We start from the raw sequence: 14,804 nt of genomic DNA on the forward strand, positions 1-14,804 counted from the left end.
GGGTGCTGGGAACTGAACTCAGGTTCTCTGCAAAAGCAGCCAGTGCTTTTAACCACTGAGCCATTTCTTCAGCCCTTCATGTTTGTGTTTTAAAGCAAGTGTTCAGTGGGAAGACTAAGAGAATCAGACATAGAAGCTTTGTTATAGGAGCACACAGACATATTAGGAGAGGATGTGGGAGCTAGGCTCAGGCTTTTCACAAAGGAAGTGCCCATCCGGGTCTGCGGTAGGCAGTAAGCCAGCCAGCACCGTTTCCATACCTCAGTTTTCTCATTTGTCAAATGAAATTAATGCTCCTTAAGGATAGATTCATGTATTTTTCCAAATCTATCTTTGTTTTCAGATAGGACATTTGAGAGAACGCTTGGGTGGGCTGGAGCCTGGGGAGATGATATGACTCAGTGGTTGGAGCACTTGCCACACTGAGTGCAAAGAGCTGGATTCTTTGAGCCCACATAAAAGCTCCCAAGTGTGGGGGTCACCTTTAATCGCAGAATTTGGGGAGGCAGAGACTGGAAATCCTGAGGGCAAGGCCAGCTAAACTACCTGGAAATAATAGACTGAAGGTTCAGTAGAGTCTTAGGGAGCAAAGGAGAGGGCAACCGAGGAAGACAACCGCCATTATCTTTGGGCCTCCACATGCACACAGACACACATGCACATACATATGCACACGCATGAGCATTTACATACATTCATGTAAATGTATACACATGTACACGTGCATGTAAGAAAAAACTGGTAACAAAAGAATGCTGTATCAACCATCTAGCTACTAATACATAGATTCTAAACTTTGGAAGTAGTTATGAGCATGTGTGTGAGGGATGCTTACACATAGGCCAAAAGAAAGCTCCAGACCTTCTAGAGCAGGACATCCACGCACTTGTGAGGTTCTTGGTGTGGGTGATGGGAATTGAACTGTGGTCCTCTGATACGGCGTAAGTGCTCTAAACCACTGAGCCGTCTTTCCAGCCCTGATAGGTTCTACACTGTCCCTGCCCTTAACTATTAGGGCGCTCATTCACTCGCTGACGCCACCCTCAGTGAGTGTCTCTCCCCAGCTGTCTTTGAAGAGAGATATCCTCCCTTTTCTCTCTGTCCCTCTATCTCTCTCTCTCTTTCTCCCTCCCCCCCCCATACCCTCCCAACACCCACGAAATAGACGCTCCATACCCAAGTTCTCACTGCATGGCGTAGCTGTCTGTCTTACTTACTTACTGTGGTCCTCTACCCACCGTAGGACCTGCCAGGGTCACTCACGCCATAAATCATAGCATACTAGCGTGTCACACAACCGCAAGAGACTGAACTCTTTCATACAGCCACATACCCTGTGCTAACATCAGATCTTCCCTTCTCCTCCAGTCCCTCCCAGGACACAAGAGTTCCTAAAGACTTGCACTGACTCAGGACAGGGGGTTAGAAAGGGCCTCTCCATGACAAGGTGGATTGCTTAGAGGGCTGTTCCCTGGAAAAGCACGGACAGCAAAGGCTGTGTCTGCGCTTGTGCTGTGAGACAGCGGAGAGAGTTGACTCTGTGTGTGCGCGCGATGCCCATGCTGGTTTTGCGTTCCTGAGACCCAGTGCTACAGCATTCTTCAAGGGCTCCGGAGCTTCTTGTGCCATCAAATTAGGTTTGAAAACTTCAATAAAAAGAAGTCCCCAAGGAAACTGTCAATTAATGCATTTACACCGTAGCATCATACTTGGGCAGAACATCTTCAAACACTAATGCTGTTTGCCAACCATTAAAGAAGTGAGCAGGCTGCTTGGTTTCCATAGATACCTGAAGTAATGGCCTCTTTCCTCTCGTTAAAGTCTGAGAGTTGTTCAGTTTCTTCCTTTCCTTTTCTTTTTTTTTTCTTTCGCTTTGTCTTTCTTAACTTTCCCACTCTATCCCCATTTATAAAAACAAGAGATAACTAAATTGAAACCTGGCAGTGCCATTTGTCTGAGGCAGATAGCTTGATTTATAAACTCAGGGATTTCATTCCTGCTCACCTCATTATTCCATGACTTCCTCCAAGAGTGTTGGTACTTCCAGGAACCAGATTAGAGAAATTTTCAGTTGATCAAAGTATTTCCCTAGTCCATTCAAAATGTATATACACACACTCAGAAGGAACTCTGAATGCTCTGCTGAAGAGAAACTGAGTTTTGATAATGTGTGGGGCAGAGGTTGACAAACTGTTGCCTGGAGGCTAAATCTCGTCCATTGATTGATTGTTCAAATAAAGTTTTATTGGGACACAGTCATGTTCATCTCTGTGCATATTGCTCATGACTCCTTTTGCGAAAACAGTGCTAAACTTGAATTTTTGCAACAGAAACTGTAGGGCCCACAGAGCCTAAATTATTTTTCTGTCATTTTTCAGAGTGAGTTCAAAGATCTTATGTATGCAAGGAAGAAAATCAGAGTTTTGGTGGAATTTAACCATTTTGTCCTTTTCAACAAGTACCCAGTCTTAATGTGGCTCAGGTTCAACACCTTTTAAATGGGTAGAACAGGACCCTCTTATATGATATTGAGACTGTGCTTGGCTTCTAAGATGTAAACAAGAATTATCTTCACATGAATTGGGCGTGGGTGGGCACAAATGAAGACATCAAGGAAGCCTACCTGTGGCTCTAGAATTGGTTTCGTACACCTAAGAAAAGTGTGTGAAAACGCGTTACAAAAAACTCAGCTATGGTTTTCGGGTCTGTTCTCAGCAGTTCCTTCCTGTAAGATGAGAAGCCCTGCTAGGGTCCATTCATGGTGAAGAAAGCAAACAAAAGACACCACGCCAGTCTAGGAAGAAAGCTTTAATTTCTGTTCAGCTTTAAAGAGTCTGAGAGAGTTTCCCCCTTTCCCCCTTTTAACAAACCAGTTCAAGTACATGCCTTCAGATTATAAAAGTACCTGAAATCGCCTAGAATATCAACATGCATAGTGTGTTGGTATTTACATATATTTACATACGGAAGCAAGAGAAAGATCTACAGTTATTTACAGTCTACATAGGAGAAAAGAAAGGCAGACTAATTGTATTTCCTAAAATACAGTAGCTGAGTAGTTAGCACATGCATATTTAGATAATATTTGCATGATAGAATGCAATTTTTAAATTTTTTTTGTTTGTTTTGTTTCTGGTGTATTCGCATCAAGTGCTTTAAACCGCTCTCTAGCCCAGGCAGGATTCTTTACCCTGGCAATTAAAGCAACAGTACACCTGATTTTTTCCCACTAACTAGCAACAAGCTGCTGGTGAGTGAAATATCTACTGTTTCTTGTTAGCCCCTGGACCACTGAGAAGAGATCTCTGTGTGTAAAGGCGGTGCCTGAGTGATCACCGTTCATTATGGAAGTAGTCACAAACGAGATGCTCGCCACAGTGTGTTCTGAATGAAACATTAGCAAGGCTGACATCTTCAAGCCAGAGAAATGATCGGTCCCAAGGAGTTCTCAAAGAAAAACATGCGCGGCTAAATGAGGATGGGCCTTGTATGACATGGCAGGGCTGGCCTGGGGGCTGGGAGCTGCCAGTGAGTGCTGAATTAGGGCAAGATGCACCTTCTTAATTCATGCCTGGATAACCGATTTCTTACCTTGATACGGTCATATCAGAGACCCTGTGTTTCCCATCTCCCACCCCAATATTTTTATTTCTTTTTGTACGATTTTCCAGTGGCATAGGTTTGTAGGGACTGTAGGCTACAACAGTCTAAACAGCTTGTTTGAGGTGTGCCCTGAAATTCTGCCTGCTCTCCACAGTCAGGTTATTTTTATTATTATTATTATTTTACTTTGAAGAGATAAAAAGACAGGCAAGTGGAGAAGAAAAGGGAGAAACTCTGTTTCATTAATGCTAGGAAGCCATCATTTTTACCATCTGTGAGAACCAAGCCCATTAATTCTGCCTGGCAATCATTTTAGAGGCTTATTTCAGTATACATGGTAAATACAGAAGCATACATGTATATACAGTATATATATATGAGTGGCTATAACCAAGGTTAAAGAAGTAAAATGTAATATGTTTCAAATTAACACCAGCCAGACGTCTTCTTTTATCTCCTATGAACACTCAGTGGTTCTTCAGCCCTGGCATTGAGGTGGACCAGTTGGAAATTTACAGTGGTAGGCTCGATTATGCTCTAAGTACGATGCTTATTTCAATGGCAAGAGTCTATGGCCCTTCTGATGGACCATATCAAAGTAACTCATGAAAGGATGTATTTCCCAGATCAAATTTCCACTCCACAAGACAAATCTCCATCTGCAAAAGAACTATAGGTTGAGCTGAGTTGAGCAGTGTCCATATTCTGGGCAACTCAACGGGGAATCCAGGGTCATCTTTCATGAATATGTAAGCCCTAATCCACTAGATCTTCCCTTCTCTCTAATGAGAATTGCTCAAGAGCAATGCGGGCAGGCACAAATGGGATGTGGAGTAAGTATGCTTCAAGACAACCAAGCAGATTACCCTTGAGCCATGCCGTTCCCCTCTTCTCATTAGGAGCGCCCTCCGCCTCCTTTCCCACCAAATTGTACCTAGGGCCTCCCAAGGTATAATAAGAGATCCCAGAAGGTGAAATGATTCTAAATATCTATTGCTAGTCCTTTAAGGTCACACATAATTCTGTCATGGGCCGGGTGGTAGTGGCAGCACACACCTTTAATCCCAGCACTCGGGAGGCAGAGGCAGGCAGATCTCTGTGAGTTCGAGGCCAGCCTGGGCTAGAAGAGCTAGTTCCAGGATAGGCTCCAAAGCTACAGAGAAATCCTGTTTCGAAAAACCAAACAAACAAACAAAAAAATATTTCTGTCATGGAGGCAGTGGGCTGTCTATTACAAAAAATCCGCAGACATGAGGAAAATAGAAAAAGGACTTTATTTTAAGAGAAAGTCTAGAGCCCCAATAGCTTACAGAGGTCACTCTGCCCTCTAACCCTCCTGATTTGAAAAAAAAAAAATCTTCTCCTGGTCTTCTCAACTGAACACGCCTTTGGACACCTCGGAATGGTTGGGGTTGGCTAGCTAATCCTTCCTTAGACTTCAGATTTTAGGAATGGCAACTACATTCTTCTGTTTTTAAAGAATTCCATCCAACTTTCTGTCTAGAACCCAGGGTTTCTGGGACTCCCTGCGGCACAGTAAGATGAGCACCACTGCTAGGGTCTTTCCCATCCATTCTACCTTGGCCTTCAAACCAGAACCTCACCACTCCTCACGACATTTCCAGACAACTGCGTCTTTTGTCAGAGACTGCCATTGGGCACTGTCTTACTTAGGGTTCCTTCAGTGCAGCAGGAAATGCATCAGGTCATTTCAGAGACTCGCTCTCAGAGTATGGCTGTCATTTGAGAGCGAAATGTTAGTCTTCCTCCTCCTTCACATCACTCGAGAGGAGTTTTGCAATTTGGGTATCATCTATGCTTGGCCTAACGATGTTTAGCGCGACGGGTTGGCATATTTCACTATCTGCCTATCCCTCGGTCACTGCAGTCAAGCTTGTCCCTACACCTGAGAATACACGCTTTACCTTCAGGGGCGAGGCACCAGAGAAAGAACCTAAGATCTTTCACAGCTGTGAGCCTGTATTTAGCAAAGGGATTTGCGGTAACAATAAGTTCTGAACAATAAGTTCAAAGCCACGGTGACAGCTGAAGACATTCCCTTCTTCAGGGTGAAGGGGTTTGTGTGTTCTCTATGTGACTTTTCTGGAACATTTTTTTCTCACGCTGGTAGAGTCTGTACACATATATCCAGTCTCCAGTCTCTAGAGTTTCTATCTCCTCCCCTGCAATGAAGGCTTTTTGTAAGGAAGGCTTAAGAACAGCCTGTGCATTAGCAGAACTCCCAAGAGCGACGAAGAAGTTTACGTCTCAGCGCCTAAACAAAACATTTCCACGTATCCGAGCCTGTACTGTTCAAGGCCTTCCTAGGAACCAATTGTCGGAAATTTGTAGCAGTTAATATGCTAGGGATTTATTGGGGGTTGGAGGGAAGGAGGTGGCTGTTTTGCTTTGTAAGTCTAATGGAGCCTGTCAGCACCTGAGCCTACACTGCACCTACGGGAGGCCACACTGCGCCTATGGAAGTTTACGAAACAGGGGTGACTCTGGAAATGAACCGAAAGTGCTCTACCTTTCTGGCTGAGTCTATGCAGACTTCGGCACGTGAGTGTTGTGATATGGGCAGGATGGAGAGGAAATGCAGATGGCCATTTATTCTACTGGTTTTGATGTTCATGCTTTGAAAACATCTATAGTCAAAGGGTATGTTCCTTAGCTTGACAGTCTGGTGCCCAGAGGTGGCATTTTGAGTCAGGTACCTTTTTTTTTTTTAAATGAAGGGTCATTTGCTATTGAATAGATGGATAGGGTGCTGAGTCTTCATTTTTTTTGTTGTTAATCCAAATGGATATAATTTCAATTTTGTTCACTGACTAAATCAACAGTGGAAAAATCTCCTTTGATCATTTTTCAGGTGAACATATGACAGCTTGTGTATTTAACTTAGGCCAAATCAGGGCCTCGTTCTGTAAGTAGGCATTGCCTGGGGAAAAAGACAAAATAGCACAAGGAAGCCCGAGTCAAACGGGAGGCACCTAGAAGGAAATGGTCAACATGACCATATTCATGGAGCGAGTTTGGGAAGGAGGTTTTCTATACTAACTCATGGATTCTGAATCAGTCCATTGGTGACTGTCCGTGTGACTTTGGATGAGTTGGATTTGATCTTTGAATAGAAGTGGGTCTTTAAACATGGAGATGCTGGTTATTCCTGGCTCATTGGAGCAGCATGAAGGGTAGAGATGATGCTTAGGAAGCTGCCTGCAGGCATCTGGCCAATGCTAGCCACCAATAAATGCTAGGCCTCGCAGCTACTAGGCTAGTCACTGTTGGCTGGAACTCACTGGAGAACAGAGCTCTTTGTTTTCTTCTGCTACCTCCTTCCATTGTGCTGAAACCCTGGAGACTTATAAGCGCTGACCCAACATTATATAATTCAGTTGTGTGGGTAGCAGTGGAGATGTTCTTTCGTTTTGGTCACTGGTCAGAGAGGTGCATGAGTCTCATTCCTGTGCTAACTACTTTGCTTTATGAACAGACAGAATATTGTGGAATATGAGGCCATTTGTCTACTGACAGTCTTGTTCTTGGATAGTAAGGTAGGGGCACAGCACCCCTTGGAACAGCTTGCTTTTGCCTTTTGAACCCGAGATGGAAATCATACTTGTTTGTAGAAACAGCTATGTCCCAAGCACCAAGACATTTTGGAGATGAACTCCAGAATGCAATGCTGTATATTTCTGAGAGAAGTCTTACAACTTTCCTGCAGGAGCATTACTGTTACTAAGAGAGGGGAAGGGTGGTGAGATGCTCGTCTCTGCCCCGGCTCTGGGACTGATTGTTCCACTCAGTGTGGTCTATCTATAACACCGCTGCATGGTTGGGAAGTATATTCTCTGCCTACGAGACCACAGATGAGTAGCAATGAAAGCTTTGGGGGTCTGAAGATGCACCTGCCTTTCCCCTTTGCCCAACACTCACTGCGCTGCGCCACTTTTAACCCATCTCTGCAGTCAGCCACTACCTGCCTTCCTTCCCTGCCCTTGAGGCTCCAGGCCTAATCTAGCTTGCGTGGCATGTTCCCATTTCTGAATCTATTTTTTTTGCATAAATTGATTAAATCAGCATTTGCTGTGCAATGTCCTGGTGTGGATATGTCTGTAATAAAGCAATCTTCCAACATCTACCGCTCTTTCAAGTCTTTGAATATAGATGGGCCATGATATCGTGTGTATTTTAAAATGCGTTGTTGCATCTACTTTAAGACGGGAATCTATTCTTCCTTTTAAATAAGCATGCATATTAAAGTAGAGTCACCCGAAAGCTAAATTAATTGTGTAACATGTGTTCTTATCAGAACATGAGTATTCTATCACAGGACTAAGTAACACATCGCCGATATCAATATGTGGTTGTGTGTTGTTGTTTCAAACCAGGTGTTGTTTATCAGAATTCTCTGTACCTTTTTCCTCAAAGGACTCAATATTCATTTGTAACTTGTGCTGACGGCTACAAATTGCTGGCCAGCGGTTATCAAATGAATGTTAATAGAAGGCAGATATTTAACGTTTTCATCCCAACAAAGGATTTTGGAAGGCCAGGTCCTTTGAATCTCAGGGTCTCAACTATCAACAGCCACCCATCAGCATCCCAGCTTTCTGAGGCGGAAGACAGGATTGCAAACATGGAAGATGATTTCTTAGGGAAAACGATGAACTTCTATTACCAAGATGTTCTCAGCTTAAGCTACAAACAAAAACCCTGGGCGACTTTACATACATAGTAATGGCTGAGGTCACAGTTGAACTCTGGCCACTCACAAATGTTTGAGTAGAACCCAGATGGCATAAAAGTATGGTTAGAAATTCTACTGGGCTTGCCAGTAGTAATGGGTCATCAACACATTAGCCCAATGGCATCCATGTGGCCAGAGGTGTTACTTCCCCAGCTTCTTGTGATGAGTGACGTCTACTCAACCTGACAAATTGTTCTGAAGGAAACAAACAAGAACCATCTGGGAGAGAGCCACAGTTCCAGCCAGTACTCTGATGTCAAGGGGTTATTATTTTATCACCATGGACTAGTAAAGCAATGTTGACAAATGGCAAGTCATACCTTCAAATATCCCACCAGCGCTAACCTTGTTTTCTTTATATGCCTCTTTCATCTCATCTGACTTAGGTACTGATGGCCCCAAAGTGGCACGAAAATCATTTTTGATGGTGATTAAAGTGCTCAAAAATAAAAACAAAAAAAACCTTTCTTACCAATTTGAAAGTGTTTCCTCTCCTACCAGCTGCACACGCTTGTTTACTAATGAGCTCTCACTAATGCGGCTGCGTCTGGGGCTGATGGCATGCAGACTGAGAAGCTGATGAGCCCAAAGTGGGAACTTGTTCTTTAGACTGTCGCCACATCGTATGGTATAAAGATATCACTCAAGGGTTGCCACTGGAAGAGCTGAAAAGAAAGTTCTCCAAAAAGCCCATGAGGCAGTGGGAATGGAACCAACAAGATATTGTCAACACTTAATTGTCTGTCCTGAAGAGAAGATAAAGCAAGAGCCCGTGGCAGCACGCGTGGCTCAGGCTGGGAGGCTTTGCCAAAAAGACACAGTCAGTCTTTGGGGTAGCAAAGGTGGCCTTTGTACCCTGTTTTGTGTTCTTTTATAAAGCTGGGGGCACTGGCAGTAGAATTTGTGTTGTAAACTACCCTACGGCCAATGGCAAGGAATTGATGTGAGCATGCGTGGATCACTGGGCTTTTAAAGCTGCGTGCCTTTCAGCACAGCCACCAAAGGCACACTTCCGTGAAAGCAGCCAAGCTGCCATCATTTGAAGTTTCCATTCATGGAAGACACACCTCCTCTCGCAGTGAGCCTGACTCTAGATTGGGTGACTTTAGAACTCCTTCACCGTTTCAGCAATGCAAGCACGCAGCCACATGACGCTAGAAGGACACTGTGGCAGTTTGCTACATTAGGTTCTGAAGAACGCTGATGGCCAGTTTTCTGGGTGGCTTCCCTGGGTCCTATCTCAGGATCGGACAGTCTATTGTGAGATTAGAAGCACTGTCTGATAGGGGAATCAGCTAGGGCTCGGGGAAGAGGAGAAGGGGAGGATTTGGAGGTGAAGGGACTAGATTCTCTCAGTCACTACTTAGAAGTCTATGGCAAGTCACCTGATCATTCTTGGCTGGAGAATCCAAGAGAAATGGCCCAAGGTTTATCCTTGGACTCGGCAGAGAGCAGAGGGCAAGTTGCTGTTTGGCTTGAGTTAGCTGAGGGGTCGCCCTTGTGTTCTGCTTCTCCGTCAGAGGCACTTTGGCTGCCCTCTTCCTCCTTAAAGGATGTGGAGGAATCCCACACCCCCCTGGCAGGGGTTTAGATAAACACCTGGTGCTCAGCGAAAGGTGAAGACTAGTAGCCAGTCAGTAAAAGGAGAGCAACTGAGAAAGAGATCTCTGAATCCGAAGTAATCACTGTTTGTGCAGGAGGGGTGCGCTGGGGGAGCATGTTGAGGGACTTCTGGAAGTCACTAACCATTTGCTATTCAATTAAGCTCCAGTCACAGGCCAGATGTTCAAATCCTGGACGGGTGGAACCCGGACAGGGGGCTCAAGCAGCCAGATATGATCAAATATCAAATCTGTTCCACACACTCCTCTCCGCCTCTCCCACAGTCAAGCCACATGGCTACATTTGACCAATGTATATATGGCCACTGACCCTGACCCAGAAACCAGTCCCAAATAAAACCCAAATGGAATTTTGCTGAAATTACAGTCCCTCAGGACTCTGGCTCCGATGATTCTAGTCATTTATGGGGATGTTTGTCCACGGACACTCTGATCTAACCCAATTTCAACCCTGTAGGGGCAGGAAAAAATGGTTACGTTTGCATGGGGACAGAAAGCCATCTCTCTTACCAGCAAACCCCCCTAATGTTTTTCCTAAAGTGTGACATCTGTGGCAAGCGTCCGGTCCTTGTTGGTAACCCCGCTCCCCATCAGCTGATAGCGAGTTGATGCATCAAGAGCTGTTCTCCACATAAATGATCACAGGACGGCAGATAAACGGTACTGCTTTTAAATTAGAGCCCTGCTCACCATGCCTCCTTCCGAACAGAAGCCTATTACTTTTAATTATGGCTTGCAAAGCAAAGTGAGCTCTTGCCCTCTTTATGGCATCTCTGGCAATATTCTGTCAGTTGGGATGACATGGTGCCCCATCAGTGAGCACGCCCCTAGCTACAGCCCCAACTGTGACTCCAGAGGAGACCAGAAAAATGATCGCTGGTGTTCACAGAAACTTGAATTTGAAATGGGCAGAAAGAAACATGCCTCCTACCTTAGGTCATATCTTATTGTAAATCAGAACGGATATGACATTTAGAAAAGTGTTTCCTGGGTGAATAAACACATCACTGTAGGGATGTGTGAGACTGTGTGTGTGTATTAAACATTGCAACAGTGTTGTAAACCCACCCTACCCTTTAAGAGCATCCTGGGCAAAGAATACGGGGCAATCTATCACCAGCCTCACTTGAGACACCCATTTGGTGGGGCATCATCAAGTGTGGTTGGTTGCTTTTGGGAAGAAGGTTCTAGAAAATTCTCGGTGTCAAATTACATTGCACACCAAGAAGTCAAAGGGTTGGATGGATCTGTTCTTGCCTGTGGGGAAGGACAGCATCTTTTTCTCTGTGCTGAAATGGCATCTGGCATGAGAGAGTGAAATGTGTCTTTATTTACCACGCCTTTTCCTCTACGATGTGTGAGAAGTCACACTAGCTTTATAAGCAGAGTTTACGGACTTGTTTGTCCAAGGCTATTGCACACCATACTTTGCAGTCCTGTGCTTAGAGTTGAGCCCTTTGCCACGCTGATTTCCAAGTGGAGAATGGTTCGCTACTCTCTAGAGAGCCAGAATGGCTCATATCATATCCTAACATTGATTTTAAAAACAAGTGTTTCTCTTTTTTGTCTTTCAGCAACAGGGAGCTGCTACCACTGTCTACTGTGCAGTCGCGCCCGAGCTGGAAGGCCTCGGAGGGATGTATTTCAACAACTGCTGCCGTTGCCTGCCGTCTGAAGAGGCTCAGAGCGAAGAGACAGCCCGGGCCCTGTGGGAACTCAGCGAGAGGCTCATCCAGGACCGACTGGGCAGTCCATCCAGCTAAGCTAAACAGAGCCCCATAATTTTGGGCAACTTCCCCACCCCTGCTCTGCCCCTCATAACTGCCAGCCCATCATCTATGGGTGCCCCTCACCCTCTAGTGCAGACCCGTGAGAGCAAAAGAAGTAAGAACAGCTATAACCAATGGGAAAGGTTGAGTGTCAGTGGGAAGCAGGGCCTTTCTAGGGATAACGTCCCTTTGGTAGGTCAGGGTTAGTCATGGATCTGCTTGCTTTTCTGGTGGTGGCCTCCTTGAAACCGGAAGCATGGTTAACATGTAGGTTCCTTTGCTCATTGTAGAAACACAGTGATTCTCTGCTACCTTTGGAATAACCTAATGTCCCCTTGACCCACCCAAGCACCCACCCCACACCCCCAGCCACCAATGCCACACAAGGCTGGCTTTCCCCTATTGAGGGAAGAAAAAGAACATGTTCACCTCTCCATGCTGAGCTCAGTCCTGGAGGCCAACGTTTCATACTTCCCTACCAAGTCTGACCAGGCTTGGCAACTTTGAGAGAAACTCAAAACCATGTCCCAACAGAACCAATGTGCTGGTGCCATCAGAGGGGAGCCGGTGTGCTGAGCTGGTGGGTATCAAGAGCACCTTTTGCTGTCTTCCTTGCCAAAGCTATGCAAGCATTTTTTATAGTGATTATAACAAATACATTTTTGCAAATCATTCCCTAGATACACAGGTGGACAAGGAAGGAAGCAAGGTTTCCTTAAGACACAGGGGATATTCTTGAGGTGGGAAATAGGAAGTAGTTCCTTCATTTCTTTACTCACAGTTCCAAGGACAACTCCCTGAGGGTGTGTCAGGGCCTCTCAGTCCTCTTGAATCAGTGGCTAGCTTCAGCTTCCCTTGGTTCCTCCCATCCTATGCTTAATAAAAGAACATGCTTGACTATGATCACCTGAAGTGTAGATTGTTTGTTTGAATGTTCATCTCAGTCCTTTTTGTTCTGTTTTGTTTTTTGTTTGTTTTCATTTTTTTTTTATAAAAGAAATCTAGAGGAAAAATAAAGCGCTTCTTGTGGACGCCGGGAAAAACACCATTCTTGGTTCTTCTCTGAGTGTGGGTTTAGTTTTTGTGCTTTGTGGGCCGAGTTGTCTCATGGGATAAGCATGCCAGCATCGTATTTTCTGTGAGAGAAAGAGAGAGAAGAAAAGTGAGTATCGTGTGATTTTACTGTCGTTACATTAACTCCCGATACTTAGAGATTGTTATCTCCATTTTTCAAGGGATGGTTCCTGAGACACTTGAGAACACTCACCCTCTCCACTAACGTCACGGTCTCCCAAAAAGGGAAGAACATGGAGACGACTTCTCAGTTAGTTAATAAGCTCCTGAGTCCTGTGGTTTATTAACCCGTATGAGAATCCTGAAACTCAAAGTTTATGGTCACTAAGATGCAGAAGAGTCCCAGTGACATGATAAAGAGACTCTGGCATTAAAGATGAAGAAGCTGAGGGTGGCTATGTACATATTTCACCGTTCCTCTTCCTGGAATGACAGCTTCAAGCCAGCCATTAGCACAGGTTTCTGGGCCTCTGCCTCCAGGTGGGTCGAGTCAAATACCATTGCTTTTCAGTTACTCACAGCCTGGCTATAGCCTTTTATGCCAGCTAAGATGTCCCAAAGGAAAGGAAACTCCACACTTAACTCATAGAACTACAATGAATAATATATGAGTCTGTGATTTTAAGCTACCAAATCTCAGGATTATTTGTTACACAGCAAGAGCTAGCTGACAGTTTTCATTTTGTGGAGTGATAAGCATTTCCCCCATTTGTTCTCTTTTAGCTTGAACCTCAGCTGTCTTGCCCATCCCATATTCTAGCATTTTCTCCCTTTCCTGTAGAGCACCATCTGGACAGTGTCCCTCACACATGCCAAACACACCCTCAGGTCAGGTGCTTTTTGTCTGCAGTTCCCTCTGTGGAAATGCTTTCCTCACATAAAGGTTTGTTTCTCAGTGACTTCTGGTCTCTGCTCAAATGTCATCTGTTTCAGATAAGGTAGCATGTCTGTCCATGTCATTCATGGTATCTTCCCAATGACCCTCCCTTTACCCTTAATGCTTCTCTTTTTAAATACTAGATAGCACTGGACACATCGTGAGTTACCCTTTTGCTACCCCCATAGTAGAAGCTCCATGAAAGTTGTAATATCTGTTTAGTCAGATAAGGGTCTCCTTTGGTTGTTTGCTCAAGGGATGAAATTTAAATCCAGAGAGCAGCTTCTCTATAGCCTATGCTCAATGAGTAGCAGCGTCAGGTCTGGAAGACAACCCTTTCTACCTTCAAGCCCGTGTGCCTTCCACAACACACCCCTCTTCGGGGGCTTGCTGGTGACCAGCAGTGTGTACTCACTGACTTCATGCAAGGGGTGAGCTCCTGACAAAGGGAAAACCAGCTTTCTACCTAGGACGGGGATGTGGCTGTCCTGCTGAGACCAGTGCCTGCTATAAGCTTTACAAATGGCTTTCAAACCTTCAACTGACCCAGCAATATGGGCTTCTGTTCTACCCAGATAATTTCCTTCCCCTCACTGTTTTCCAGCTATAAAAAGTCCAGACCCAGCCTGGGCTTAGCTGTGGGTGGACGTCATGTCCCGCATTCTAATGGAAGCCATATAGATTACAGCCAACTTAAAAAGAATGAGCCAACTTCTCCATGGTCATTTTCTGCTGAGTTCCTCTCTGTCCCTGTTTCTTTAAGTCCGAAGGTGTCTGGCTCCACTTCCAGGCCTGAATAAGACCTTGTACCACTTATCAATAAGAAAGAACTGAAGCAATGGTCCTGCGGCTTGCGGCTTTGCTCTTTTAGAATGAGGAGGTGGACAGTTTTGTTTTGAACCTCAATGAAGGAAGAGGCCTAATTGCTTTCATCAAGGTCAACGCTCGGCCAGAAAGCCTCAGATTGCAAAGTTCTTGCCAGATCTTACCACTAATACTCATCGCTTTCGTAAGTGCATGTTGAAAAGACAGACAAAAACCGGAAACCTAGAAGAGCAATACCTACGTAAGTGCCCTGTACCGTGACTCTCTGCGTCCCGACATAG

The 14,804-nt window shown here is 44.9% G+C and overlaps 2 protein-coding genes across 2 annotated transcripts in view; one reads left to right on the top strand and one right to left on the bottom strand.

The window, feature by feature from the left end:
* The window catches only part of Wwox (WW domain containing oxidoreductase), an 871,622-nt gene extending 858,972 nt beyond the window's left edge, over positions 1-12,650 (top strand). The window contains exon 9 of the mRNA XM_075977401.1: positions 11,553-12,650. Within this exon, the coding sequence (XP_075833516.1) occupies positions 11,553-11,741 (189 nt within the window). The 3' untranslated portion in view covers positions 11,742-12,650. The remainder of the gene's footprint in view (positions 1-11,552) is intronic.
* A 77-nt stretch (positions 12,651-12,727) lies between these two features.
* The window catches only part of Maf (MAF bZIP transcription factor), a 333,632-nt gene continuing 331,555 nt past the window's right edge, over positions 12,728-14,804 (bottom strand). The window contains exon 2 of the mRNA XM_075977405.1: positions 12,728-12,883. Within this exon, the coding sequence (XP_075833520.1) occupies positions 12,853-12,883 (31 nt within the window). The 3' untranslated portion in view covers positions 12,728-12,852. The remainder of the gene's footprint in view (positions 12,884-14,804) is intronic.

The sequence above is a fragment of the Microtus pennsylvanicus genome, chromosome 6 (genome assembly GCF_037038515.1).
Source record: "Microtus pennsylvanicus isolate mMicPen1 chromosome 6, mMicPen1.hap1, whole genome shotgun sequence".
NCBI classification, from domain to species: Eukaryota; Metazoa; Chordata; class Mammalia; order Rodentia; family Cricetidae; genus Microtus; species Microtus pennsylvanicus.